Below are 23,563 nucleotides of genomic sequence, written 5' to 3'. Positions count from 1 at the left end.
CTTCATGTTATTATATTGCTCTGTACAATATTATATCGCGCTTCCTGTTATTATATTACCCTGTACAATATTATATCGCGCTTCATGTTATTATATTACTCTGTACAATATTATATCGCGCTTCGTGTTATTATATTACCCTGTACAATATTATATCGAGCTTCGTGTTATTATATTGCTCTGTACAATATTATATCGCGCTGCATGTTATTATATTGCTCTGTACAATATTATATCGCGCTTCGTGTTATTATATTACCCTGTACAATATTATATCGCGCTTCGTGTTATTATATTACTCTGTACAATATTATATCGCGCTTCGTGTTATTATATTGCTCTGTACAATATTATATCGCGCTTCATGTTATTATATTACCCTGTACAATATTATATCGCGCTTCATGTTATTATATTGCTCTGTACAATATTATATCGCGCTTCCTGTTATTATATTACCCTGTACAATATTATATCGCGCTTCATGTTATTATATTACTCTGTACAATATTATATCGCGCTTCGTGTTATTATATTACCCTGTACAATATTATATCGCGCTTCGTGTTATTATATTGCTCTGTACAATATTATATCGCGCTTCGTGTTATTATATTACCCTGTACAATATTATATCGCGCTTCCTGTTATTATATTACCCTGTACAATATTATATCGCGCTTCGTGTTATTATATTACCCTGTACAATATTATATCGCCCTTCATGTTATTATATTGCTCTGTACAATATTATATCGCGCTTCATGTTATTATATTACTCTGTACAATATTATATCGCGCTTCATGTTATTATATTACTCTGTACAATATTATATCGCGCTTCGTGTTATTATATTACCCTGTACAATATTATATCGCGCTGCATGTTATTATATTGCTCTGTACAATATTATATCGCGTTTCCTGTTATTATATTACCCTGTACAATATTATATCGCGCTGCATGTTATTATATTGCTCTGTACAATATTATATCGCGTTTCCTGTTATTATATTACCCTGTACAATATTATATCGCGCTGCATGTTATTATATTGCTCTGTACAATATTATATCGCGCTTCATGTTATTATATTGCTCTGTACAATATTATATCGCGCTTCATGTTATTATATTGCCCTGTACAATATTATATCGCGTTTCCTGTTATTATATTACCCTGTACAATATTATATCGCGCTGCATGTTATTATATTGCTCTGTACAATATTATATCGCCCTTCATGTTATTATATTACCCTGTACAATATTATATCGCGCTTCATGTTATTATATTGCTCTGTACAATATTATATCGCGCTTCATGTTATTATATTACTCTGTACAATATTATATCGCGCTTCATGTTATTATATTACTCTGTACAATATTATATCGCGCTTCATGTTATTATATTACTCTGTACAATATTATATCGCGCTTCATGTTATTATATTACCCTGTACAATATTATATCGCGCTTCATGTTATTATATTGCTCTGTACAATATTATGTCGCGCTTCATGTTATTATATTACTCTGTACAATATTATATCGCGCTTCATGTTATTATATTACCCTGTACAATATTATATCGTGCTTCATGTTATTATATTGCTCTGTACAATATTATATCGCGCTTCATGTTATTATATTGCTCTGTACAATATTATATCGCGCTGCATGTTATTATATTACCCTGTACAATATTATATCGCGCTTCGTGTTATTATATTGCTCTGTACAATATTATATCGCGCTTCATGTTATTATATTGCTCTGTACAATATTATATCGCGCTTCATGTTATTATATTACTCTGTACAATATTATATCGCGCTTCATGTTATTATATTACTCTGTACAATATTATATCGCGCTTCATGTTATTATATTGCTCTGTACAATATTATATCGCGCTTCCTGTTATTATATTACCCTGTACAGTATTATATCGCGCTTCGTGTTATTATATTGCTCTGTACAATATTATATCGCGCTGCATGTTATTATATTGCTCTGTACAATATTATATCGCGCTTCATGTTATTATATTACCCTGTACAATATTATATCGCGCTTCATGTTATTATATTGCTCTGTACAATATTATATCGCGCTGCATGTTATTATATTACTCTGTACATGATCATATTGCTCTAGGTCTTATTATATAGCTCTGCATATTTAAATGTATTGCTATGTACATTATATCACTCTGCATGTTATTATATCACTGTGCATTATTACAGGGGTGCGCAAACTGGGGGGCGCAAGATTTTCAGGGAGCGGGGGGAGGGCGACAGTTATAGAGTTTCCCATAGTCTCCTACAAGGCATTTAAATTAAATGCCAGGGGACCGCGCGAGGCCACTATAACACAATTAACTTACAACGACATGTCGTCCTGGTAACCCGCGGGGCAACGTGACGTCACATTTATTAATTTATTTTATTTATTTATAAAATATTTTACCAGGAAGTAATACATTGAGAGTTACCTCTTGTTTTCAAGTATGTCCTGGGCATAGAGTAAAACAAATAATACATGGTTACAAGTACAGTTACATAAATGAACAGGGTATACATTATATACAAGACATTGCATGCAAAGTTAAAGAAAATATATATTATGAGCGTATGAAACAGTTACAGACCAGATTAAAGTGTGAGACAGCCTTAGATTTGAAAGAACTTAAACTGGTGGTGGATGTGAGTCTCTGGTAGGTTGTTCCAGTTTTGGGGTGCACGGAAGGAGAAGGAGGAACGTCCGGATTCTTTGTTGAGCCTTGGGACCATGAATAGTCTTTTGGAGTCTGATCTCAGGTGATAGGTGCAGCATGTGGTAGGGGTGAGGAGCTTGTTCAGGTAGCTGGGTAGCTTGCCCATAAAGAATTTAAAGGCAAGACAGGAAAGGTGAACTTTGCGCCTAGACTCGAGTGATGACCAATCTAGTTCTTTGAGCATTTCGCAGTGATGACCCCGTGCCTCATTTGACATGGGGGCGCGAGCCGCAGAGAAGAGCACAAACTTTTCCCCATGTGCACCCCTGCATTATTATACAGCTCTGCATTATATTGCATGCCTCTTATGGTGGAGTCTTTGCTAGATGAGGACAGAGCTGTTTTGCAGACAGGTCTCAGCAGGCTGGTTTGCTTGGTGAGGCCCTGCCTGGGGCGTGTGAGCTGCGGTATTCACCCACCGCAAGTAAGAGTCGTCACTGGTGTCAAGAAAAATTTTGGAAAGCTGGTATTTAAACCCCGAGGTGCCTGCGCAGTATTGCTATGCATTTATTATATCTCGTTGCGTGTTATTATATCTCGGTGTGTGTTATTATATCGCTCTGTGTGTTATTATATCTCTCTGCGTGTTATTATATCTCTCTGCGTGTTATTATATCTCTCTGCGTGTTATTATATCTCTCTGCATGTTATTATATCTCTGTGCATGTTATTATATCTCTCTGCATGTTATTATATCTCTGTGCATGTTATTATATCTCTGTGCATGTTATTATATCTCTGTGCATGTTATTATATCTCTGTGCATGTTATTATATCTCTGTGCATGTTATTATATCTCTCTGCATGTTATTATATCTCTGTGCATGTTATTATATCTCTCTGCATGTTATTATATCTCTGTGCATGTTATTATATCTCTGTGCATGTTATATCTCTCTGCATGTTATTATATCTCTGTGCATGTTATTATATCTCTGTGCATGCTATTATATCACTCTGTGTGTTATTATATCTCTGTGCGTGTTATTATATCTCTGTGCATGTTATTATATCTCTGTGCATGTTATTATATCTCTGTGCATGTTATTATAGCTCTGTGCATGTTATTATATCTCTCTGCATATTATTATATCTCTGTGCATGTTATTATATCTCTGTGCATGTTATTATATCTCTGTGCATGTTATTATATCTCTCTGCATGTTATTATATCTCTCTGCATGTTATTATATCTCTCTGCATGTTATTATATCTGTAACGGGTATTCCCTCTGGTGTGACCCACCCAATCTCATATTGGCCCATGTTGTCTAACCAGCCCCTATTACATGGTCGTGTCTGGTGGTGCACCTGTAGGCAACAGGACTCCTGAGTCTCCCGCATGATGGAATTCGGGGATTGTCACTCCAGACAGGCAGCTGAGGTAGTGTGTGCGAGTCCTACCTATATCACGTGCAGCGCCTCCACCTCATCAGGGTCTATGCGTCCGCAGGGAGATGGTCCTGATGAAGAACGCCTTCTTGGTGGTGCCGTCCACTGGAGAGTAACTTCACACTCACACAGTGGGGGTATCATTGAACAAAACATCTTTATTGTTGCTTGGTGGGCAAGCGGCCCTTCACAGCCAGCTGTCTCAGCCGCACATAGTTCTCTGCTGTCCCTTTCCAGGTACGCCCTCCCAATGGAGTGGGATCCCCTCTCCCCGTAGGGAGATCACCCCTGTGCCAGATCCCTGGACACAGTGTGGCTCTTCTCAAGATTAATGTAGAAAGGAACTACTAGTTACTGCACTAGTGGATCCTTCCTTCCCAACAACTCAGCAACTCCACAACCCACTAACTTTGGGCAGTGCTGGGCCTTATATACTTCAGGAGCTGTCACAACTCTGATGTCACTAACTGTGGACTCAGAGATTGTGGCCACTCCCACCCATACATAGGGCACCTCACCAGGGTCTGAGGGCAAACCTCCATGATTACTGCTGGCATCCCTGTAACTTACCAGGTTTACTGCCAGCAGGAGAGATGACTGCAGACCATTTTACATGCATGGCTACATATCTCTGTGCATGTTATTATATCTCTGCGTGTTATTATCTCTGTGCGTGTTATTATTTCTCTCTGCATATTATTATATATCTGCATGTTATTATATCTCTCTGCATGTTATTATATCTCTGTGCATGTTATTATATTTCTCTGCATGTTATTATATCTCTCTGCATGTTATTATATCTCTGTGCATGTTATTATATCTCTCTGCGTGTTATTATATCTCGGTGAGTGTTATTATATCTCTGTGCATGTTATTATATCTCTGTGCATGTTATTATATCTCTGTGCATGTTATTATATCTCTCTGCGTGTTATTATATCTCTGTGCATGTTATTATATTTCTCTGCATGTTATTATATCTCTGTGCATGTTATTATATCTCTGTGCATGTTATTATATCTCTGTGCATGTTATTATATCTCTGTGCGTGTTATTATATCTCTGTGCATGTTATTATATTTCTCTGCATGTTATTATATCTCTGTGCATGTTATTATATCTCTGTGCATGTTATTATATCTCTGTGCGTGTTATTATATCTCGGTGCATGTTATTATATTTCTCTGCATGTTATTATATCTCTGTGCATGTTATTATATCTCGGTGCATGTTATTATATCTCGGTGCATGTTATTATATCTCTCTGTGTTATTATATCGCTCTGTGTTATTATATCTCTGTGCATGTTATTATATCTCTGTGCATGTTATTATATCTCGGTGCATGTTATTATATCTCGGTGCATGTTATTACATCTCGGTGCATGTTATTATATTTCTCTGCATGTTATTATATCTCGGTGCATGTTATTATATCTCGGTGCATGTTATTATATCTCGGTGCATGTTATTATATCTCGGTGCATGTTATTATATCTCGGTGCATGTTATTATATTTCTCTGCATGTTATTATATCTCTGTGCATGTTATTATATCTCGGTGCACGTTATTATATCTCTCTGCGTGTTATTATATCTCGGTGAGTGTTATTATATCTCTGTGCATGTTATTATATCTCTGTGCATGTTATTATATCTCTGTGCATGTTATTATATCTCTCTGCGTGTTATTATATCTCTGTGCATGTTATTATATTTCTCTGCATGTTATTATATCTCTGTGCATGTTATTATATCTCTGTGCATGTTATTATATCTCTGTGCATGTTATTATATCTCTGTGCATGTTATTATATCTCTGTGGATGTTATTATATCTCTGTGGATGTTATTATATCTCTGTGCATGTTATAATATCTCGGTGCATGTTATTATATCTCTGTGCGTGTTATTATATCTCTGTGCATGTTATTATATTTCTCTGCATGTTATTATATCTCTGTGCATGTTATTATATCTCTGTGCATGTTATTATATCTCTGTGCGTGTTATTATATCTCGGTGCATGTTATTATATTTCTCTGCATGTTATTATATCTCGGTGCATGTTATTATATCTCGGTGCATGTTATTATATCTCGGTGCATGTTATTATATCTCGGTGCATGTTATTATATTTCTCTGCATGTTATTATATCTCTGTGCATGTTATTATATCTCTGTGCATGTTATTATATCTCGGTGCATGTTATTATATCTCGGTGCATGTTATTATATCTCTCTGTGTTATTATATCGCTCTGTGTTATTATATCTCTGTGCATGTTATTATATCTCTGTGCATGTTATTATATCTCGGTGCATGTTATTATATCTCGGTGCATGTTATTATATCTCGGTGCATGTTATTATATTTCTCTGCATGTTATTATATCTCGGTGCATGTTATTATATCTCGGTGCATGTTATTATATCTCTGTGCATGTTATTATATCTCTGTGCATGTTATTATATCTCTGTGCATGTTATTATATTTCTCTGCATGTTATTATATCTCGGTGCATGTTATTATATCTCGGTGCATGTTATTATATCTCGGTGCATGTTATTATATTTCTCTGCATGTTATTATATTTCTCTGCATGTTATTATATCTCTGTGCATGTTATTATATCTCTCTGCATGTTATTATATCTCTGTGCATGTTATTATATCTCTCTGCATGTTATTATATCTCTGTGCATGTTATTATATTTCTCTGCATGTTATTATATCTCTGTGCATGTTATTATATCTCGGTGCATGTTATTATATCTCGGTGCATGTTATTATATCTCTCTGTGTTATTATATCGCTCTGTGTTATTATATCTCTGTGCATGTTATTATATCTCTGTGCATGTTATTATATCTCGGTGCATGTTATTATATCTCGGTGCATGTTATTACATCTCGGTGCATGTTATTATATTTCTCTGCATGTTATTATATCTCGGTGCATGTTATTATATCTCGGTGCATGTTATTATATCTCGGTGCATGTTATTATATCTCGGTGCATGTTATTATATCTCGGTGCATGTTATTATATTTCTCTGCATGTTATTATATCTCTGTGCATGTTATTATATCTCGGTGCACGTTATTATATCTCTCTGCGTGTTATTATATCTCGGTGAGTGTTATTATATCTCTGTGCATGTTATTATATCTCTGTGCATGTTATTATATCTCTGTGCATGTTATTATATCTCTCTGCGTGTTATTATATCTCTGTGCATGTTATTATATTTCTCTGCATGTTATTATATCTCTGTGCATGTTATTATATCTCTGTGCATGTTATTATATCTCTGTGCATGTTATTATATCTCTGTGCATGTTATTATATCTCTGTGGATGTTATTATATCTCTGTGGATGTTATTATATCTCTGTGCATGTTATAATATCTCGGTGCATGTTATTATATCTCTGTGCGTGTTATTATATCTCTGTGCATGTTATTATATTTCTCTGCATGTTATTATATCTCTGTGCATGTTATTATATCTCTGTGCATGTTATTATATCTCTGTGCGTGTTATTATATCTCGGTGCATGTTATTATATTTCTCTGCATGTTATTATATCTCGGTGCATGTTATTATATCTCGGTGCATGTTATTATATCTCGGTGCATGTTATTATATCTCGGTGCATGTTATTATATTTCTCTGCATGTTATTATATCTCTGTGCATGTTATTATATCTCTGTGCATGTTATTATATCTCGGTGCATGTTATTATATCTCGGTGCATGTTATTATATCTCTCTGTGTTATTATATCGCTCTGTGTTATTATATCTCTGTGCATGTTATTATATCTCTGTGCATGTTATTATATCTCGGTGCATGTTATTATATCTCGGTGCATGTTATTATATCTCGGTGCATGTTATTATATTTCTCTGCATGTTATTATATCTCGGTGCATGTTATTATATCTCGGTGCATGTTATTATATCTCTGTGCATGTTATTATATCTCTGTGCATGTTATTATATCTCTGTGCATGTTATTATATTTCTCTGCATGTTATTATATTTCTCTGCATGTTATTATATCTCTGTGCATGTTATTATATCTCTCTGCATGTTATTATATCTCTGTGCATGTTATTATATCTCTCTGCATGTTATTATATCTCTGTGCATGTTATTATATTTCTCTGCATGTTATTATATCTCTGTGCATGTTATTATATCTCGGTGCATGTTATTATATCTCGGTGCATGTTATTATATCTCTCTGTGTTATTATATCGCTCTGTGTTATTATATCTCTGTGCATGTTATTATATCTCTGTGCATGTTATTATATCTCGGTGCATGTTATTATATCTCGGTGCATGTTATTACATCTCGGTGCATGTTATTATATTTCTCTGCATGTTATTATATCTCGGTGCATGTTATTATATCTCGGTGCATGTTATTATATCTCGGTGCATGTTATTATATCTCGGTGCATGTTATTATATCTCGGTGCATGTTATTATATTTCTCTGCATGTTATTATATCTCTGTGCATGTTATTATATCTCGGTGCACGTTATTATATCTCTCTGCGTGTTATTATATCTCGGTGAGTGTTATTATATCTCTGTGCATGTTATTATATCTCTGTGCATGTTATTATATCTCTGTGCATGTTATTATATCTCTCTGCGTGTTATTATATCTCTGTGCATGTTATTATATTTCTCTGCATGTTATTATATCTCTGTGCATGTTATTATATCTCTGTGCATGTTATTATATCTCTGTGCATGTTATTATATCTCTGTGCATGTTATTATATCTCTGTGGATGTTATTATATCTCTGTGGATGTTATTATATCTCTGTGCATGTTATAATATCTCGGTGCATGTTATTATATCTCTGTGCGTGTTATTATATCTCTGTGCATGTTATTATATTTCTCTGCATGTTATTATATCTCTGTGCATGTTATTATATCTCTGTGCATGTTATTATATCTCTGTGCGTGTTATTATATCTCGGTGCATGTTATTATATTTCTCTGCATGTTATTATATCTCGGTGCATGTTATTATATCTCGGTGCATGTTATTATATCTCGGTGCATGTTATTATATCTCGGTGCATGTTATTATATTTCTCTGCATGTTATTATATCTCTGTGCATGTTATTATATCTCTGTGCATGTTATTATATCTCGGTGCATGTTATTATATCTCGGTGCATGTTATTATATCTCTCTGTGTTATTATATCGCTCTGTGTTATTATATCTCTGTGCATGTTATTATATCTCTGTGCATGTTATTATATCTCGGTGCATGTTATTATATCTCGGTGCATGTTATTATATCTCGGTGCATGTTATTATATTTCTCTGCATGTTATTATATCTCGGTGCATGTTATTATATCTCGGTGCATGTTATTATATCTCTGTGCATGTTATTATATCTCTGTGCATGTTATTATATCTCTGTGCATGTTATTATATTTCTCTGCATGTTATTATATCTCGGTGCATGTTATTATATCTCTGTGCATGTTATTATATCTCTGTGCATGTTATTATATCTCGGTGCATGTTATTATATCTCGGTGCATGTTATTACATCTCGGTGCATGTTATTATATTTCTCTGCATGTTATTATATCTCGGTGCATGTTATTATATCTCGGTGCATGTTATTATATCTCGGTGCATGTTATTATATCTCGGTGCATGTTATTATATCTCGGTGCATGTTATTATATTTCTCTGCATGTTATTATATCTCTGTGCATGTTATTATATCTCGGTGCACGTTATTATATCTCTCTGCGTGTTATTATATCTCGGTGAGTGTTATTATATCTCTGTGCATGTTATTATATCTCTGTGCATGTTATTATATCTCTGTGCATGTTATTATATCTCTCTGCGTGTTATTATATCTCTGTGCATGTTATTATATTTCTCTGCATGTTATTATATCTCTGTGCATGTTATTATATCTCTGTGCATGTTATTATATCTCTGTGCATGTTATTATATCTCTGTGCATGTTATTATATCTCTGTGGATGTTATTATATCTCTGTGGATGTTATTATATCTCTGTGCATGTTATAATATCTCGGTGCATGTTATTATATCTCTGTGCGTGTTATTATATCTCTGTGCATGTTATTATATTTCTCTGCATGTTATTATATCTCTGTGCATGTTATTATATCTCTGTGCATGTTATTATATCTCTGTGCGTGTTATTATATCTCGGTGCATGTTATTATATTTCTCTGCATGTTATTATATCTCGGTGCATGTTATTATATCTCGGTGCATGTTATTATATCTCGGTGCATGTTATTATATCTCGGTGCATGTTATTATATTTCTCTGCATGTTATTATATCTCTGTGCATGTTATTATATCTCTGTGCATGTTATTATATCTCGGTGCATGTTATTATATCTCGGTGCATGTTATTATATCTCTCTGTGTTATTATATCGCTCTGTGTTATTATATCTCTGTGCATGTTATTATATCTCTGTGCATGTTATTATATCTCGGTGCATGTTATTATATCTCGGTGCATGTTATTATATCTCGGTGCATGTTATTATATTTCTCTGCATGTTATTATATCTCGGTGCATGTTATTATATCTCTGTGCATGTTATTATATCTCTGTGCATGTTATTATATCTCTGTGCATGTTATTATATCTCTGTGCATGTTATTATATTTCTCTGCATGTTATTATATCTCGGTGCATGTTATTATATCTCGGTGCATGTTATTATATCTCGGTGCATGTTATTATATTTCTCTGCATGTTATTATATTTCTCTGCATGTTATTATATCTCTGTGCATGTTATTATATCTCTCTGCATGTTATTATATCTCTGTGCATGTTATTATATCTCTCTGCATGTTATTATATCTCTGTGCATGTTATTATATCTCTCTGCATGTTATTATATCTCGGTGCATGTTATTATATCTCGGTGCATGTTATTATATCTCGGTGCATGTTATTATATCTCGGTGCATGTTATTATATCCCTCTGTGACCTATTGTATCATTGTGCTTGTTGTTAAATCACTGCGTGTTCAGGGTGCCCATCAGGAGGGCAGTGTCGGGGCAACGTTCCCGGACCCAGCCATTGAGAGGGGTTAGCCGAACTCTGAATTTGGACCCGGCTGGACAAGCTTCCCAGGACCCGAAAAGACCCAAAATGGGACAATTCACCACAGCCATTTTAGCCGCGCCTCTTTAGCCACCGTGTGAAAATTCACCGTGGCCGTTTAGCTGCTGTGTGACAATTTACCGTGGCCGTTTAGCCGCTGTGCGACAATTCACCGTGGCCGTTTAGCCGCTGTGCGACAATTCACCTTGGCCGTTTAGCCGCCGTGCGACAATTCACCGTGGCAGTTTAGCCGCTGTGCGACAATTCACCGTGGCCGTTTAGCCGCTGTGCGACAATTCACCGTGGCCGTTTAGCCGCTGTGCGACAATTCACCGTGGCCGTTTTGCCGCTGCAATGTTGGGTTGGAATTTCTTCAAGGAAAGAATTTATACGGATAGAAGCCGGAATATTAGGGGTTAGGATTTCTTCAAGGGCTCCCCCTGCATTACCCCAGGGTCGGATGTGGCAGCACCGTGTCCCTGCATTACCCCCGGGTCAGATGTGGCAGCACCGTGTCCCTGCATTACCCCCGGGTCAGATGTGGCAGCACCGTGTCCCTGCATTACCCCCGGGTCAGATGTGGCAGCACCGTGTCCCTGCATTACCCCCGGGTCAGATGTGGCAGCACCGTGTCCCTGCATTACCCCCGGGTCGGATGTGGCAGCACCGTGACCCTGCATTACCCCAGGCCCGGATGTGGCAGCACCGTGTCCCTGCATTACCCCCGGGTCGGATGTGGCAGCACCGTGTCCCTGCATTACCCCCGGCCCGGATGTGGCAGCACCGTGTCCCTGCATTACCCCCGGCCCGGATGTGGCAGCACCGTGTCCCTGCATTACCCCCGGGTCGGATGTGGCAGCACCGTGTCCCTGCATTACCCCCGGGTCGGATGTGGCAGCACCGTGTCCCTGCATTACCCCCGGGTCGGATGTGGCAGCACCGTGTCCCTGCATTACCCCCGGGTCGGAAGTGGCAGCACCGTGTCCCTGCATTACCCCCGGGTCGGAAGTGGCAGCACCGTGTCCCTGCATTACCCCCGGCCCGGAAGTGGCAGCACCGTGTCCCTGCATTACCCCCGGGTCAGATGTGGCAGCACCGTGTCCCTGCATTACCCCCGGGTCAGATGTGGCAGCACCGTGTCCCTGCATTACCCCCGGGTCAGATGTGGCAGCACCGTGTCCCTGCATTACCCCCGGGTCGGATGTGGCAGCACCGTGTCCCTGCATTACCCCCGGGTCGGATGTGGCAGCACCGTGTCCCTGCATTACCCCCGGTCCGGATGTGGCAGCACCGTGTCCCTGCATTACCCCCGGGTCGGATGTGGCAGCACCGTGTCCCTGCATTACCCCCGGCCCGGATCTGGCAGCACCGTGTCCCTGCATTACCCCCGGCCCGGATGTGGCAGCACCGTGTCCCTGCATTACCCCCGGGTCAGATGTGGCAGCACCGTGTCCCTGCATTACCCCCGGGTCGGATATGGCAGCACCGTGTCCCTGCATTACCCCCGGCCCGGATGTGGCAGCACCGCGTCCCTGCATTACCCCCGGGTCGGATGTGGCAGCACCGTGTCCCTGCATTACCCCCGGTTCGGATATGGCAGCACCGTGTCCCTGCATTACCCCCGGCCCGGATGTGGCAGCACGTGTCCCTGCATTACCCCCGGGTCGGATGTGGCAGCACCGTGTCCCTGCATTACCCCCGGGTCGGATGTGGCAGCACCGTGTCCCTGCATTACCCCCGGCCCGGATGTGGCAGCACCGTGTCCCTGCATTACCCCCGGGTCGGATGTGGCAGCACCGTGACCCTGCATTACCCCAGGCCCGGATGTGGCAGCACCGTGTCCCTGCATTACCCCCGGCCCGGATGTGGCAGCACCGTGTCCCTGCATTACCCCCGGCCCGGATGTGGCAGCACCGTGTCCCTGCATTACCCCCGGCCCGGATGTGGCAGCACCGTGTCCCTGCATTACCCCCGGGTCGGATGTGGCAGCACCGTGTCCCTGCATTACCCCCGGTTCGGATATGGCAGCACCGTGTCCCTGCATTACCCCCGGGTCGGATGTGGCAGCACCGTGTCCCTGCATTACCCCCGGGTCGGATATGGCAGCACCGTGTCCCTGCATTACCCCCGGCCCGGATGTGGCAGCACCGTGTCCCTGCAGTACCCCCGGGTCGGATGTGGCAGCACCGTGTCCCTGCATTACCCCCGGCCCGGATGTGGCAGCACCGTGTCCCTGCATTACCCCCGGCCCGGATGTGGCAGCACCGTGTCCCTGCATTACCCCCGGCCCGGATGTGGCAGCACCGTGTCCCTGCATTACCCCCGGTTCGGATGTGGCAGCACCGTGAACCTGCATTACCCCCGGCCCGGATGTGGCAGCACCGTGTCCCTGCATTACCCCCGGCCCGGATGTGGCAGCACCGTGTCCCTGCATTACCCCCGGGTCGGATGTGGCAGCACCGTGTCCCTGCATTACCCCCGGCCCGGATGTGGCAGCACCGTGTCCCTGCATTACCCCCGGTTCGGATGTGGCAGCACCGTGTCCCTGCATTACCCCCGGTTCGGATGTGGCAGCACCGTGTCCCTGCATTACCCCCGGTTCGGATATGGCAGCACCGTGTCCCTGCATTACCCGCGGGTCGGATGTGGCAGCACCGTGTCCCTGCATTACCCCCGGTTCGGATGTGGCAGCACCGTGTCCTGCATTACCCCCGGTTCGGATGTGGCAGCACCGTGTCCCTGCATTACCCCCGGCCCGGATGTGGCAGCACCGTGTCCCTGCATTACCCCCGGTTCGAATGTGGCAGCACCGTGTCCCTGCATTACCCCCGGTTCGGATGTGGCAGCACCGTGTCCCTGCATTACCCCCGGCCCGGATGTGGCAGCACCGTGTCCCTGCATTACCCCCGGCCCGGATGTGGCAGCACCGTGTCCCTGCATTACCCCCGGGTCGGATGTGGCAGCACCGTGTCCCTGCATTACCCCCGGGTCGGATGTGGCAGCACCGTGTCCCTGCATTACCCCCGGGTCGGATGTGGCAGCACCGCGTCCCTGCATTACCCCTGGGTCGGATGTGGCAGCACCGTGTCCCTGCATTACCCCCGGCCCGGAAGTGGCAGCACCGTGTCCCTGCATTACCCCCGGGTCGGATGTGGCAGCACCGTGTCCCTGCATTACCCCCGGCCCGGATGTGGCAGGACCGTGTCCCTGCATTACCCCCGGGTCAGATGTGGCAGCACCGCGTCCATGCATTACCCCCGGCCCGGATATGGCAGCTTCGTGTCCCTGCATTACCCCCGTGTCGGATGTGACAGCACCGTGTCCCTGCATTACCCCCGGGTCGGATATGGCAGCACCGTGTCCCTGCATTACCCCCGGGTCGGATGTGGCAGCACCGTGTCCCTGCATTACCCCCGGGTCGGATATGGCAGCACGGTGTCCCTGTATTACCCCCGGTTCGGATGTGGCAGCACCGTGTCCCTGCATTACCCCCGGCCCGGATGTGGCAGCACCGTGTCCCTGCATTACCCCCGGGTCGGATGTGGCAGCACCGTGTCCCTGCATTACCCCCGGGTCGGATATGGCAGCACGGTGTCCCTGCATTACCCCCGGTTCGGATGTGGCAGCACCGTGTCCCTGCATTACCCCCGGCCCGGATGTGGCAGCACCGTGTCCCTGCATTACCCCCGGGTCGGATATGGCAGCACCGTGTCCCTGCATTACCCCCGGCCCGGATGTGGCAGCACCGTGTCCCTGCATTACCCCCGGCCCGGATGTGGCAGCACCGTGTCCCTGCATTACCCCCGGGTCGGATATGGCAGCACCGTGTCCCTGCATTACCCCCGGTTCGGATATGGCAGCACCGTGTCCCTGCATTACCCCCGGATCGGATATGGCAGCACCGTGTCCCTGCATTACCCGCGGGTCGGATGTGGCAGCACCGCATCCCTGCATTACCCCCGGGTCGGAAGTGGCAGCACCGTGTCCCTGCATTACCACCGGGTCGGATGTGGCAGCACCGTGTCCCTGCATTACCCCCGGCCCGGATGTGGCAGCACCGCGTCCCTGCATTACCCCCGGGTCGGATGTGGCAGCACCGTGTCCCTGCATTACCCCCGGGTCGGATATGGCAGCACCGTGTCCCTGCATTACCCCCGGGTCGGATGTGGCAGCACCGTGTCCCTGCATTACCCCCGGGTCGGATGTGGCAGCACCGTGTCCCTGCATTACCCCCGGGTCGGATGTGGCAGCACCGTGTCCCTGCATTACCCCCGGCCCGGATGTGGCAGCACCGCGTCCCTGCATTACCCCCGGGTCGGATGTGGCAGCACCGTGTCCCTGCATTACCCCCGGGTCGGATGTGGCAGCACCGTGTCCCTGCATTACCCCCGGCCCGGATGTGGCAGCACCGTGTCCCTGCATTACCCCCGGCCCGGAAGTGGCAGCACCGTGTCCCTGCATTACCCCCGGGTCGGATGTGGCAGCACCGTGTCCCTGCATTACCCCCGGCCCGGATGTGGCAGCACCGTGTCCCTGCATTACCCCCGGCCCGGATGTGGCAGCACCGTGTCCCTGCATTACCCCCGGGTCGGATGTGGCAGCACCGTGTCCCTGCATTACCCCCGGGTCGGATGTGGCAGCACCGTGTCCCTGCATTACCCCCGGGTCGGATATGGCAGCACCGTGTCCCTGCATTACCCCCGGGTCGGATGTGGCAGCACCGTGTCCCTGCATTACCCCGGGTCGGATCTGGCAGCACCGTGTCCCTGCATTACCCCCGGGTCGGATATGGCAGCACCGTGTCCCTGCATTACCCCCGGGTCGGATGTGGCAGCACCGTGTCCCTGCATTACCCCGGGTCGGATGTGGCAGCACTGTGTCCCTGCATTACCCCCGGGTCGGATATGGCAGCACCGTGTCCCTGCATTACCCCCGGGTCGGATATGGCAGCACCGTGTCCCTGCATTACCCCCGGCCCGGATGTGGCAGCACCGTGTCCCTGCATTACCCCCGGTTCGGATATGGCAGCACCGTGTCCCTGCATTACCCCCGGGTCGGATGTGGCAGCACCGTGTCCCTGCATTACCCCGGGTCGGATCTGGCAGCACCGTGTCCCTGCATTACCCCAGGGTCGGATATGGCAGCACCGTGTCCCTGCATTACCCCTGGTTCGGATCTGGCAGCACCACGTCCCTGCATTACCCCCGGGTCGGATGTGGCAGCACCGTGTCCCTGCATTACCCCCGGGTCGGATCTGGCAGCACCGCGTCCCTGCATTACCCCCGGGTCGGATGTGGCAGCACCGTGTCCCTGCATTACCCCCGGGTCGGATGTGGCAGCACCGTGTCCCTGCATTACCCCCGGGTCGGATGTGGCAGCACCGTGTCCCTGCATTACCCCCGGGTCAGAAGTGGCAGCACCGTGTCCCTGCATTACCCCCGGGTCAGAAGTGGCAGCACCGTGTCCCTGCATTACCCCCGGGTCAGAAGTGGCAGCACCGTGTCCCTGCATTACCCCCGGGTCGGAAGTGGCAGCACCGTGTCCCTGCATTACCCCCGGCCCGGATGTGGCAGCACCGTGTCCCTGCATTACCCCCGGGTCGGATATGGCAGCTTCGTGTCCCTGCATTACCCCCGGGTCGGATGTGGCAGCACCGTGTCCCTGCATTACCCCCGGGTCGGATGTGGCAGCACCGTGTCCCTGCATTACCCCAGGTCGGATGTGGCAGCACCGTGTCCCTGCATTACCCCCGGCCCGGATGTGGCAGCACCGTGTCCCTGCATTACCCCCGGGTCAGAAGTGGCAGCACCGTGTCCCTGCATTACCCCCGGGTCAGAAGTGGCAGCACCGTGTCCCTGCATTACCCCCAGGTCGGAAGTGGCAGCACCGTGTCCCTGCATTACCCCCGGCCCGGATGTGGCAGCACCGTGTCCCTGCATTACCCCCGGGTCGGATATGGCAGCTTCGTGTCCCTGCATTACCCCCGGTTGAATGTAGTAGCACCGTGTCCCTGCATTACCCCCGGTTGTATGCAGTAGCACTGGGTTCCTGCATTACCCTCGGCTCCCCCTACAACCTGGGCACCTCCGCCTGGCGTGGCAGCAGATACGCTCGGGACTCCCTGGTCATCTGCAGTGGCAAAATGTCCAGGTTTCCAATTGTCCAATGGTGACATGACAGCGGTAAAATGGCTGTAGTGAACTGTCCTAGAGCCCCATGGCCTCCCCCCTACCCAATGACCTTATTGTCATTAACCTGGGCCCTGGGTTACATTAGTGTCTCGGGCAACATACAACCTGGTGGCATGGTATCATCTCTCTGTGTGTTATTATATCTCTCTGCAGGTTATTAGATCACTCTGCATGTTATATCACTGTGTTATATCACTCTGCGTGTTACCGAATCCCGTTGTTGGGTGTTACATAGTAAATGAGGTTGAAAAAAGACTTACGTCCATCAAGTTCAACCTATGCTAAATTTAGACGACAGACTCTTTAGCCTATATGCGTACTTACAGTTCATTGATCCAGAGGAAGGCAAACAAAAAACCCCAGTGACATCATTAGATGATATATCTCATAAAGGAAAACATAAATTCCTTCCTGACTCCAAATATTGGCAATCAGATTACTCGCTGGATCAACATCCTTCCCATGTTTACTTATTTGGTATATCCCTGTATATCTTTCCTTTCTAAAACGATGTCCAGCCTTTTTTTTGTTGAGATATATATTGTATCTGCCATCACAGTCTCCATGGGTAATGAATTCCACATTGTAACTGCCCTTACTGTAAAGAACCCTTTCCTTTGTTGATGGTGAAATCTCCTTTTCTCTAGCTTTAAGGGATGACCCCGTGTCCTTTGTACAGCCCTTGGGATGAATAGTTCTTTTGAAAGCTCTTTGTACTGTCCCCGGATATATTTGTACAGTATGTAGTTATCATATCCCCTCTTAGGCTGCGTCCATAGATACAGCCGTGCAGAGGCACGTAGAGGCTGAGAGAAAGCGCGTGCTTTCCCTGGCCTTAGTACGCGCGCCGTCCAGGGGCGTGTCTATGGGCGGGCCAGTGACGTCACGGAGCTGGATCGCGCTCATTGGGCGAACCGCTCACGTGACCGCCCTATCGCGCGAGAAATCAGTTTTGACTGATTTCACGCGCATCGCGCGCCCGCATGCTGTATAGACGCAATCACTGCCTTTAGGCAGTCTGATCTGTGTGCAGACGCGTCCACGCCCGCGCGGTCTGCCCCTGGACGCAGCCTTAGACACCTCTTTTCTAATGTAAGTAAATGTAATGTAGCTAGCCTTTCCTCATAAATGCGATTATCCATCCCCTTTATTAATTTGGTGGCTCTTCTCTGCACTCTCTCTAGTTCCATAATGTCTTTTCTTAGGATTGGTGCCCAAAATTGTACTCCATATACAAGGTGTGGTCTTAATAATGCTTTATAAAGGGGCATAATTATATTTACTTCCCTTTCATCCATTGCCCGTTTATTGCAAGAGAAGACCCTGTCTGTCTTTGCAGCTACTGCATGACTTTGGGCACTATTGCTAAGCCTGCTGTCTACAAGCACTCCTAAATCCTTCTCCATCAAGGATTCTCCTAATGTATTCCTATTTAATTTGTAAGTTGCCTGTTTATTCTTGTTTCCCAAATGCATAACCTTACATTTATCTGTATTAAACCTCACTTGCCATTTACCTGCTCAAGTTTCCAGTCTCTCCAAGCCCTTCTGGAGAGAAATTACATCCTGCTTTGATTGTACAATCTTACACAATTTAGTGTCATCAGCAAAAATTGAGACTTTGCTGTCTATGCCAACCTCAAGGTCATTAATAAACAAGTTAAAACACAGGGGTCCCAGTACCGATCCCTGAGGTACACCACTCACAACTATAGCCCAACCTGAAAAAGTTCCATTTATTACAGCTCTCTGTTATCTATCCTTCAAACAGTTTACTCCTTAAGAAGTCTTGGATGTTTGCCATCGGGGCAAGGTGCTTTATTTACTTTAATGTTATCAAACCGCTTATGCACTTCTCCCTCATTAATACGGAGGTTGTGGCTTCCTCCTGCGTCACTACTATTGCAATGGATTCTTCCCTGGTAAACACAGAGAAAGAATATGTTTAATACCTCTGCTTTTTCCTTATCTCCAATAATCTACCTGCCCATCTCACACTGAAAGGGTCCCGTATTTTCTTTTCTAATTTTTACGTTAAGGTTCTTAAAGAACTTTTTTAGGGTTGTCTCTCTCTGTGTGGTATATATCACTCCGCTTGTTATTTTATTGCCCAATGTGTCATTATATTACTCTGCATGCTATTAAATCTCTCCGCAGAGTAATAGAAGTGTGCACAGGTACGTGTTGCTTGCTGGCAATGAATGGGTTAGTTTGTTTTGTTTTTTATAAACACCATTAACCCCGCCTTTGCCGGTAGATCTATATACATTTACCTCCCAGGGACATTGATGTAAGCTAATTCAGAGAAAGGGGGAAGTGAAACAGGGAAATGTCTCATTGAAGATAAAGGGATAAAGGGGTAATTTTTATTTATTTAAAAAAGTCTCTCTTTGCAGTCAACTGGAAAAAAAATTGAAACTTAATGATGACCTTTGCCATTAAAATAATCTCATCAGCATTGTTAATTAAAAGACAAAGTTCTATGAGCTGTATTTCTCCAGGAGAAGTGAAGATTCACTGCAGACTGTGAACCCTAGTAATGGAACAACACGAGAAATCTTCACAAATTAAATAAGTGTACAGAGCTCTCCAAACCTCACAGGTCTCTTCTTCACATGTATATAGCTTCCCAAACCTCACAGGTCTCTTCTTCACGTGTACAGAGCTCCTCAAACCTCACAGGTCTCTTCTTCATGTGTACAGAGCTCTCCAAACCTCACAGGTCTCTTCTTTATGTGTACAGAGCTTCCCAAACCTCACAGGTCTCTTCTTCACGTGTACAGAGCTCCTCAAACCTCACAGGTCTCTTCTTCATGTGTACAGAGCTCCTCAAACCTCACAGGTCTCTTCTTCATGTGTACAGAGCTTCCCAAAACTCACGTCTCTTCTTCGCGTGTACAGGGCTTCCCAAACCTCACAGGTCTCTTCTTCACGTGTACAGGGCTTCCCAAACCTCACAAGTCTCTTCTTCACGTGTACAGAGCTCCTCAAACCTCACAGGTCTCTTCATGTGTACAGAGCTTCCCAAAACTCACAGGTCTCTTCTTCATGTGTACAGAGCTTCCCAAAACTCACAGGTCTCTTCTTCATATCTTAAAGCTGCAGTTCAAGCTCCCGTTTTTTTTTTTTTACTTCAATAGTTTCATGTGGGCAATCTCTCCTTACCTAAAGAACTGCAATTCTGCCGGTCAATTCGTTCTCCGTCTATTGATCGGCAAAGTTTGGTAACATCTTTAAATATGGGGAATGTAAATGGTTGCTATAGGAACAAACATGCTTGTTAAAATAGAATACAAGAAAATTGGTCTTTCAAAGTTGTTGTTTTTTTTAACAGAAAATGCTAAAAGTATTTTTTCTTACTACAGAACTGATTTATTAAAAAAAACACACATGCAGGATATTGCTTGAACTGCAGCTTTAATTCTAAGTACAGGATGTGTCTTTAGCTGTCTACTGCAGCTCCACAGGAATAAAGAGCAGCATTAGCAGTGCTTCAGACTCAGACACCACCCAGTGTTCACAATGTGGAACTGCATACAATCAATTACTGCATTGTGTCCCATTCATCATTTCCTATTGACCTCGGATAAAAGACACAAGAAAGGCAGTGATTGTAGTAGTCATCTTAATTGTGCCCCCCCCGCCTCCCAAAAAAAAAGCATGTTATTTTTTTTTTTCCCTCTGGGCAGATTTTAAATTTTAAATTGATATATTTAACTCCTTACTTGCCAGAAGAGCAAGCAACACTTAAGGCTGCGGCCCCGCTGGCGCTGACCGCGCTCATGCTTGAGTGTGGTGATGTCACCAACTCTCTAAGCGTGAACGCTGGGTGTCCTGCCTATTTTGCAAGTGCACGCGTGGGGGCGTTGCGGGCAAGTTGAGCGCGCTTGAAAGTCAATTTTTTTGGTTTACTCAAGCGCCAAGCTTGGGTGAGCGTGCGTGCCCGCGCACACCACCTGGGCGGGGACTTCCACATATAGACATATGTAAGTAAAGTGGCAAGCACAAGGCGCTCAGCACCAGCGGGGACACAGCCAGCAATGTAACAACACGCAGAGCGACAGAACAGCGAGCGATATTTTGACACCCAAAGCAATCCACGTGGAATAAACTGTTTTAGTGCATTTGTTTGTAAAATGTACTTTGTACCTAAACTGCTACCACCCCCGGGATTTGTGTGAAAGTGAGATTTGCATAGCCGCTGCTCAAACGGTGCCACTCCTGCAGGCAGCAGGGGTGTGAGCGATACACAGGTTGAACACGAGAGAGGTGCACACAGGAGGAGGGGGAGAGGAGATAGCGCAGGCACGTAAAACAAGTTGACGAGATTAAAAGCATACAACGAGTAATTTCAGAGAGAGACAGAGAGAGAGAGAGAGAAAGTGGGAGAGGGGGTGGGGGGGAGCGGAAGTAGTAGGTACACTGAACAGCAGCCCAGCGGCGGAGGTAAGGAGCAATGTGGTAAAGGTAGAAATTGGGGATGAACACATGCAGTATCCTAAATATGCCAGCGATCCAGCATGGAAGTGGTTAAAAGCAGTATTAACTGTGAGACGTAGGGAAGATAGTCGTTCCCCCCCCTGCGTGTCTACACCTGCCGATCACATTAAAGTGTCACTGGGATTTCACCCTGCACAGGCAGAGAAAAGTGCAGCCTAATTATAACTGGTTGTATTAACGAAGACAGCACTAATAGCTTGTACATCAAACCCATGACAGTGCAGGGGAGATTACAGCTGTCATGCAGCCTTCTGTTAATGGGATGTGGAGCCTCTGCTTTCTCATGACATCATAAGCTACAGCCCTGTACCTCGCCATGACCTCATCTCTAATTATAGGATATGCGATGTCCTGGGAACAAAAAACAGGTACAAGGAGTGGGGTGAGCAGCGGTTTCGCCTGAGCTAATGAGCTGTGTTCATGTGCTCTCTCACCCATGACTATAAACATGCTGTAGTTTATAGCATTGCTGAGTACCCACACACCTTAGCAAAACCACCAGGCTCTTTCTCTACCAGTTCAGGGATGCCTTGTGGAAAAGCTACAAAGTAACTGGCACTACCAAGGATCTCAATCACTACAGATGCCTGCGGAACGTGTGCACAAGGCAAACAAGGTATGCAAAAGCACAATATTACTCTGACAATCTCCACCAAAATACATCAAACCCAGCTAACTTCTGGAAGGTTATCAACAATATATTCCAGGCTCCTAACCATCAACAACCAAGTAATATCACTAAGGGGGATATTACTCTGACAAACCCCACTGACATTGCAAATGCATTCAATGATTACTTTGTGGGGTGTGCCACTAACTTATTAGCAAAACGCAGCACAAACCCCAAACCTGAATCTCATCCTGGGAGTACCCCTATAGTCCCACCCCCTCCCAACACTGCCCACAATTTTCAATTTAGCCCAGTATCTGAAGAGGAGATTACACAAGCGCTCCTCAAACTAAAACTAAGCAGCCAATGTGGACCCGACTTACTACAATCTAGGTTCCTACGACTTGGTGCCCCAGCCATTGCCAAACCAATTGCGTCCATAGTCAACTCTATCCTGTCTGCAGGCCATATCCCTAAGACCTGGAAAACTGCCAGAGTTGTCCCAATCTTCAAAAGTGGGGACAAAAACACTGTCTCAAACTACAGGCCAATCTCACTTCTCCCAATTCTATCCAAAGTTATGGAAAAATGTGTCCACTCCCAATTAAGCGATTTCTACACCAAGACAGATTTCCCTAGCCAATTCCAGTCTGGGGTTCGTCCCAAACACTCCACCGTAACTACCCTGCTAAAAGTTTGCAATGAAATCCAGTGTGGAATGGAACGGGGACAACTCACTGGTGCAGTATTCATAGATTTTGCAAAGGCTTTTGACACAGTTGATCATGTTATCCTGCTTAACAAACTCCAGAGCTCTGGAATAGGGAAACATGCTTAAAACTGGTTTCAGTCCTACCTATCAGGAAGATCCCAACATGTGTCCATCTCAGGCTCTAACTCCAACCCCCTGGATATCACCTGTGGTGT

The 23,563-nt window shown here is 44.8% G+C and overlaps 1 protein-coding gene across 1 annotated transcript in view; it reads right to left on the bottom strand.

Annotated features, from left to right (window-relative positions):
* The window catches only part of LOC142502155 (transducin-like enhancer protein 1), a 75,738-nt gene extending 58,227 nt beyond the window's left edge, over nt 1-17,511 (bottom strand). The window contains exon 1 of the mRNA XM_075613030.1: nt 17,356-17,511. Coding sequence (XP_075469145.1) covers nt 17,356-17,511 — 156 coding nt within the window. The remainder of the gene's footprint in view (nt 1-17,355) is intronic.
* Nucleotides 17,512-23,563: the final 6,052 nt, after the last annotated feature.

Source organism: Ascaphus truei, chromosome 8 (genome assembly GCF_040206685.1).
Source record: "Ascaphus truei isolate aAscTru1 chromosome 8, aAscTru1.hap1, whole genome shotgun sequence".
Classification (NCBI taxonomy): domain Eukaryota; kingdom Metazoa; phylum Chordata; class Amphibia; order Anura; family Ascaphidae; genus Ascaphus; species Ascaphus truei.
Note: the sequence above shows the minus strand (reverse complement) of the source record. Positions and strands in the feature narration are given on the sequence as shown.